The 7,208-nt window shown below is 32.1% G+C and overlaps 1 protein-coding gene across 1 annotated transcript in view; it reads right to left on the bottom strand.

The window, feature by feature from the left end:
* The window catches only part of LOC110025385 (OTU domain-containing protein DDB_G0284757), a 20,742-nt gene extending 16,457 nt beyond the window's left edge, over positions 1-4,285 (bottom strand). Inside the window, exons 1-3 of the mRNA XM_020725839.1 lie at positions 3,969-4,285; positions 2,640-2,841; positions 1,838-1,911 (exon numbers count right to left, since the gene is read on the bottom strand). Of these exons, the coding sequence (XP_020581498.1) occupies positions 1,838-1,911; positions 2,640-2,807 (242 nt within the window). The 5' untranslated portion in view covers positions 2,808-2,841; positions 3,969-4,285. The remainder of the gene's footprint in view (positions 1-1,837; positions 1,912-2,639; positions 2,842-3,968) is intronic.
* Between the last annotated feature and the right edge of the window lie 2,923 nt (positions 4,286-7,208).

A 7,208-nucleotide genomic window follows, 5' to 3' on the forward strand; every position in this document is an offset into this window, starting at 1 on the left:
AGGGAAAGGACTTATATATATATATATATAATATTGATGAATAATATTTTACAAAGATTTAATTGACTATAATGCTATTAAAATTCATAATCTTTTAAAATTATTAATTAAAAAAATTAGATTATATATATATATAATTGATGAGTAATATTATTAAATAATTTAATTGACTACATGGCTACAAAAACTTATAATCAATTAAAATTGTTAATAAAAATTAGAATAAAAATATATTAAATTATATTTAAATGATATTTTAATATAAATAATAAGATTTAAATCTCGCGTTAACCCTTATCATCCTACGGCTTTGTGATTAGCGTTGTCAAAACGGCTCTTTGTTCGCAAACAGCTCATGTTCCTCTCGCTAACCAAACGAGCCAAAAAAGAACAAATTTTTTTGTTCGAAATATAAACAAGCCGAACACAAACAACGGTGTTTTTTAACGAGCCAAACACGAGTTGAGCCCAGGCTTGCTCGTGTTCGGCTTGTTTACACCTCTACAGTATCAAGCATAACTCATACGGTGAGGTAGGTTTGAAGTTTTTGGAGTGAAGGCTTGGAAATGTATTAGGTGATTTGTTAGGTATTGACTCACTATTCATATATAAATCACATAATGAGACATAAATCAATCTTCCTATATGAAAGTCTGAGAATAGGTTATGTGATTTTGCTATATTAGATTGCTCTGCATTGAGTTGATGGATGGCAGCTTACTTGGTATAGTAGTATAAGGCAATCTTAACTTTTTTATTTTTATTTTTATTTTTTATTATTTTTTTTTGGTAAAAGAGTTGAGAAGAAATTTAAAAGAAATAGAAGTGGGGAAAGAAGGAAGAAAAAAAAAAACATAAGAAGTTTATTTCTAGAAGTTCCAAGCATAATTTCAACTAACAATGCCTTATGTTAAGAAACTTTCTAAGTGGGTTACTTTCTGGTATTCGCTTAATCCTCTATCTTGGTATCTCTAATAAATTAATTCTCTATTTCTAGTAGTTTATTTCTAGGAGTTCCAAGTATAATTTCAACTAACAATGCCTTATGTTAAGAAACTTTCTAAGCGGGTTACTTTCTGGTATTCGCTTAATCCTCTATCTTGGTATCTCTAATAAATTAATTCTCTCTTAGTTCTGTTGAGAAACTTGATGTTCCCATTTACCTAGTTTAGAGAGGTGTACTCAGGTTTTGGGAAGGACCAATAAATGTTCTTTCATTGTAGACCATGATAGTGAAACTTTTTCCATCTCTAGTGGATGTATCTTTAGACTTCATCAGGACGCATTATCTCTATATGTTTGTTTTTTAAAATGCATTTTACAATTTTATGGTGATGAATCGGATCGCATGCATGCATTGAATCCACAGAATTTCACATTCAACGTTCCAAAATCTAGCAGTGGAACAATTGCAATGACTGTTTCGTCTCACTGCCCAGGTTAAACACCACATCGCAACACCCTCTGAACCAGCATAAATATTTTCATTTTTTAACCTTCATTCGCCTCCTAGCCTTTGGCATGCCTTGCTTGTTGATGAAATTCATGAAGAGTTTAAGTAGATACAATTTCTTGGAAAGTATCAAGCAAGAAACGACAAAATAAACTGTAACAAAGTCTTATTTCCGAACAACCTAATAATATATTTTTTTTCCAAGATTCAAACCCCAGGTCTAAGGAATAATGGCACAGGGCGATGACCACAGAGATACATATTTAAAGTAAATAAAATATGTGGAAAACAAAAAATAAAACTTATATTTGATGATGCAACATGGCAGGAAAAATAGCATGGATCCACTTCAATATTTCACCTAATATGGGAAACAAGAGATACCTTTGTAGAAGCCTCTGGTGATCTAGGCTGGCCTCACTAAAATTTGGAATGAATGTATTGGTCCGTGGTACATGCTGTAAAATTATATCACATCAATGAATAAAATTGTAATCTTTGATTTAAATTGTGAAGAACATTCATAAAGAAGAAAATAAGCGGTCCAAAGAAAACATAATTATTAGTTATGTTATAATAAAATGATTTCCTACAAACTCCAAGAAAAAGAACTGGCGGTTGAAAACAATGAGAACTTAACAAAATAAATACACTTGAAGTGGGTAGTAGTTTTCACAGAATTTGACATGCTAAATTAAAGCATAACTTAGAGTCTAAATTAGTCCTCTGTCAAGACTATTTCAACTCAAATTAAAAATTTTAGGGACTAAATAGACACTTTATTATAAACTCGGGAACTAAAATGGCCCTCTACAACAAGTCAAAAGACTATTTCTGAGTCTTTTCTCTGTGATTAATCAGATTTCTTCTTGCCTAGTTTTGCCTACAATTCTATGGGGAAATAAGATGCTACATAAGCCATGTTAGCCAAATGATAGTATAGATGATAGCATAACCAAAGAAAACAAACAGAATGAGAAGGAATAAACAACAACTGTGTAACATTAAGAGAATTTGCTCATCTGCAAACTACTTAAGAAAATTATAGGAACAAAATGAGTTCATCCCAATGAACAAAATCTAATCCATGACAAGATTATAGAAGAAAGATACTGCAAATTAAATGAAATTGCAATGATAGAATGGAAATTTTGGGGAAAACTAAGAATAAGATCAAGAGTCTCACAGGAATGGAAGAGAGACTTGAAAGACGCCTAGCAACAGCGTTGTCTAAATTAGCATACTCCTCTGAAAGAACAGCTGCAATGATTCCATCACTCCCCATATCATTTCTATCACTGCTCAGAGAACTAGAAGTAGAAGAGCTGGCTTCATTATCATATACATGTGTCATTTTAAAACCAAATGATTATGAGCAGCAAAAGCCCCTGTAGGTAAACAATGAAGTTAAAAGAGCAGTTAGAATCTTATTACAGCAGTTAACTAACACATTCAATGTTGTTTCCAATGAATCTTATAATTAGAAATAAAAAAATTCCTAATTTAAAGACCTATAAATTAACAAAATGAATGTGTGGTAAAAATTACAAAGAACATAATGGGAAAAGACATGTATAACAGATAGAAGAGATATACCAAATTTACTAAGGAAATTTAAGGATTAATTAGAAATAAAATTTAATTAGTACTTGTGTTTGCCAACATAATTAATTGTTGATTAATAATTAGGACATAAATGGTAATTAAATTAGTGCTTAACTGGTCATATTTATTTATTCGGTTATTAATTGAACAGACTAATGAGGGGTTAACTAAATAATAGATTGATTAGCAAAATTAGATTTGCTCTTTCTATCTCCCACATAGTGTATGTGAGTACTTCCTCGTTCTCTCTTCCTCCCTCTCTCTACCCCTATCTATAATCCTTAATGCACAAATCTACCAATCCTAGAAAAGCTACATTGTTTGGTAGCATACCATCAACAGGATTTAGTCATGGATTTAACTTAAATCCAACCAAACATCAAAAAAATGAAAATTAATCCCAACGCCATGTTAAATTGAATTTTCTTGTGTTCCGTCTTTTTTTCTCGTGTTGTCTCTTTACAATGTAAATCTGGATTTACTGAACCTAATTGCAATGTGGATTTATTCCGTTGTCGCTCAGTAGCTCCATCTCCCTGGCACATCGGATTTGATAAACCCTATTTAATCTAAATCTAGGTAGCAGCCTCAATCCTTTAATCCAAAACATAATCAGATTTACTTGATACAAACAGCACTTATAAGTCGTTTCATAGAATTACAGAATTAACGGTACTTCAATTCCTCCATCCTCTAATCCTGTTTGCATCCAAACAGCCTCTCATGAAAAATAAAGAATCGATAAAATAAAAACAGCATAATGATATCGATAAATGGCGTAAAAGTAGAAGCAATAAAGCTAATGAGAAAAAAAAAAAGAAACACGCATTAATGAAAATAACCCTAATTTTTTTGACAAAAAAAAAAAAAAGACGCCACAAAAATCTGAAGAATATACGATGATACTCACCAGTGCAAGTGATCCAATTCCACTTGGTATTTCCGATCTGAAAAGAAAAGTTTGGAAAGAGAGATTGAAGAACCTTTAACTTTCACAAGGTTCGAATCTTCAGTTGTTTGTTGATGACAGAAAGCGTGTGGAAGCTCGACGGGCTCTTAGGAGGAAGATAAATCTAGATATTTATTTATTATTATTATTTATAATGTGTTGGCCTTCGACTGGTTAGATGCAGCTAATAAAGCGCGGAGTTGCCGAGAAGACACGGGATTCATTGCAGCCGTTCAGCTTCAGCGTACTTCTATTCGGCTGCTGGTTTGAGAAGCTGATATTTCAGGAGTCATCAATTTAAAAAAGACAGTTCTTGAAATACTCTTTCGTATGGAAGCACGGTTTGATTTTAAACTGTTTTAAAAAATATAGTTTTAAAAGTTTTTCCGTTAAAATAACCATATAAATTTTAGTTCAACATAAATTACATCCCATCCATATAAACGAGTTTGCCCACAAAAAAAACATCTAATATAGCACAGCTTGTCCTTCAAATTATATCATCACCAAAACAGAACCAATCTGAACAACAATTAAAACAGCGCTAAGATCACAAGATCAGATAAGAACAAGTTTTTCACAAGAAATTTCAGCTATTTAAGATCATTATTCAGTTGTGTCTTCAGATATTGTTATCTTTTCATTATTTCGCTCCAGTGTTGCATATTTCGGTTCATTAACTTATTGAAAAAACTTAGTCTTTATTTTTAAGATTTTCGGGACATCCGTAGAACTTGTGGCCAATATTGTCGCATTTCTGTGTGGTGAACACAAAGCATAAGAGGCTGCAATCATAATATGCTGCTCAACGTTTGATCCCCTTAGAGCTTGAATAATTGCTTGAGCTCATTTTGATAATGTAATCCTGCAAATTATTGATTTGCACATTAATTATTGTGTGAAAGATCAAATAAACACTAACAAGTAACAAACCTAACTCTTAAAGGTCAAAGAAATAATTGCTGAGCCAAACCTCTACTTTATGTAGTCTATAACGGGCTCGACGAGATATCAAATTTCAAGATTAAGAGTAAACACATGGAGATAAAAAATATTTCATTAGAAGAAAGCAATGTACCCATAATGCAGAGGCTCTTGGTTGCTAGAAGCACTTAAGAGAGGCCAATTGAAATAACCCCTCGGGCAGATTACTCGTCGCAATTTTTTCTAAACCGACCACTCGAATAGATGTGTGAGTCATAGTATTTAAACAGTAGGCAGATAACTGTTGTAAGCAGATAACTGTTGTAATAATATGTTTGCAACAATTCATGTGCTCTTTATTTGTAGCATCCATTACTGGAAATAATTCTGAATATTTGCAATCACTATCACACGTTGTTTTGTAACAACAACAAAGCAATTTATTAAAACATATCTAGAAGAGAACTTATTATTGTAAACAAAGCGCACAATAATATCAAACCACAACCCAATACGATTAACATCATCACATCAGAAAGCACCACAAATGCAAATATTAATTGTATGATCATAAAAAAAAGAAGGTTCACACCAATACAATCTCAAATTGCAATATAATAGTCACAAGAGTAGATAATCTATGAATACAAAGAAGATTAAGCATACACCATAGGGAAAACAGTTATATGGTAGGGATTAGTTGTCGTGATTTTTATAAAAGAAGCGCAAATAATCAACTCTTCTCTCAGGAGCTATAAATATGAAAAATTTCATCTTCACTGGGTTTTCAAGAAGTTTCATTGAATTAAGACAAAATTGCACATCTTCATAAACTTCTACAATTTTCTCTAAGATCTTTATCACAATTGGAATGGATGAAGAGGGTTTCACGGTGTTAGCCTCAGATGATAAGTTTGTGCAAGCAGTAACTAATTCTAACATTGGACTCCTAAGAAAAGCATGACCAATTTTCTTTGTACAACATGCCCTTGCTTTTAAATAGAGTGGAGTCTTTGCATTACTAAATTCATCATGTTCATTTTTCTCATGTGATGCACTCTGAATCGGTTCATTTTGATCATCTCTAGGTTCTTGAGAGTCTTGAGGAGTCCAGGAATGTCCACCAGTCGCAATAACTCCATTGAACATTTAATCAAGCTTCTCCTCTAATTCAGGCATGATTCCACAAAATCTGAATTTTTTAGCATTTGACACGGCATGTCGTTAGCAAAAATGAAGGTAAAGATTATTCATAATTCTTCTACATGTAACTTAACTGAACAATTACATATAATAAAATTTTAAATTTACCTATAGCTTCTCCGTCCACCATTCTGCAGATGCATCTATGGTGATTTTAACTGGATCCCAACCAATTCAAATGGATCCTATTTTGAGTTTTCCCAAAATTTTTAATCATTTTTTAATTGATCTCATTTGTTGTTCAATTGAGTTTCGTCATACAATCTCCCCGTTCTCTCTTAAATTTTTTTTTTTTTGATGTTTTGCCAACATTCTTTGTTAAAATGTGTTGTAGACCTATTTTCAAAATCAATCTTTCTCAATCAAATGTCACAAAAATTATTTTTGTTTCTTTCCCTCATATAGCTGATGATGTGTTATCTCTTGCAATGCCTATTTTTCATTATATCTATAACTTTGAGATACGATTTAAAATATTATATTGACGCACACACCACTATTAAAAGATCGGTTGACCATACAACTTTAAGGCACATAAACCTTATTGGTTTCATCAATAAGCAGCATTAATTCACATATTAACACACATACCACTCAAGTACTATAGATTCACATATGCAACATAAATTCCTAACGTTAACTCGTGGATATCACAAGTGTGAAGCATGAAAGTGAAAGAAGATAAGAAGACTCTAATTTTAGGAACATCGCTAGTAACTTTATATGAAATCCACCTTTTAGCATAGCTTCGTCATACTAAACTATTAGACCCGTAAATGTGGAATTTTAGGAGAAGGGAAGGGCTGCATATTTAAACGAATTGTGTATTTTAAACATCAATTCCCGACAAAACTCACTTAAAATATAATAGCAGTGGTTGAAGCTTGCATACACAAAATCCTCTCACATACAACTGAAATAAAAGGGATCTCCACAATCATACCATACTACTAGAGCAAGAAAACATTTACATCAGCTGCCTACCAATCTATCCAAAAATCAAAGGGTATTTACTCATGTACAAGCCAATTCACTTCGGTTCGCATATCTAACATCTAAAATTTTCTTTTATTC

The sequence above is a fragment of the Phalaenopsis equestris genome, unplaced genomic scaffold (genome assembly GCF_001263595.1).
Source record: "Phalaenopsis equestris unplaced genomic scaffold, ASM126359v1 Scaffold000297, whole genome shotgun sequence".
Lineage (NCBI taxonomy): Eukaryota > Viridiplantae > Streptophyta > Magnoliopsida > Asparagales > Orchidaceae > Phalaenopsis > Phalaenopsis equestris.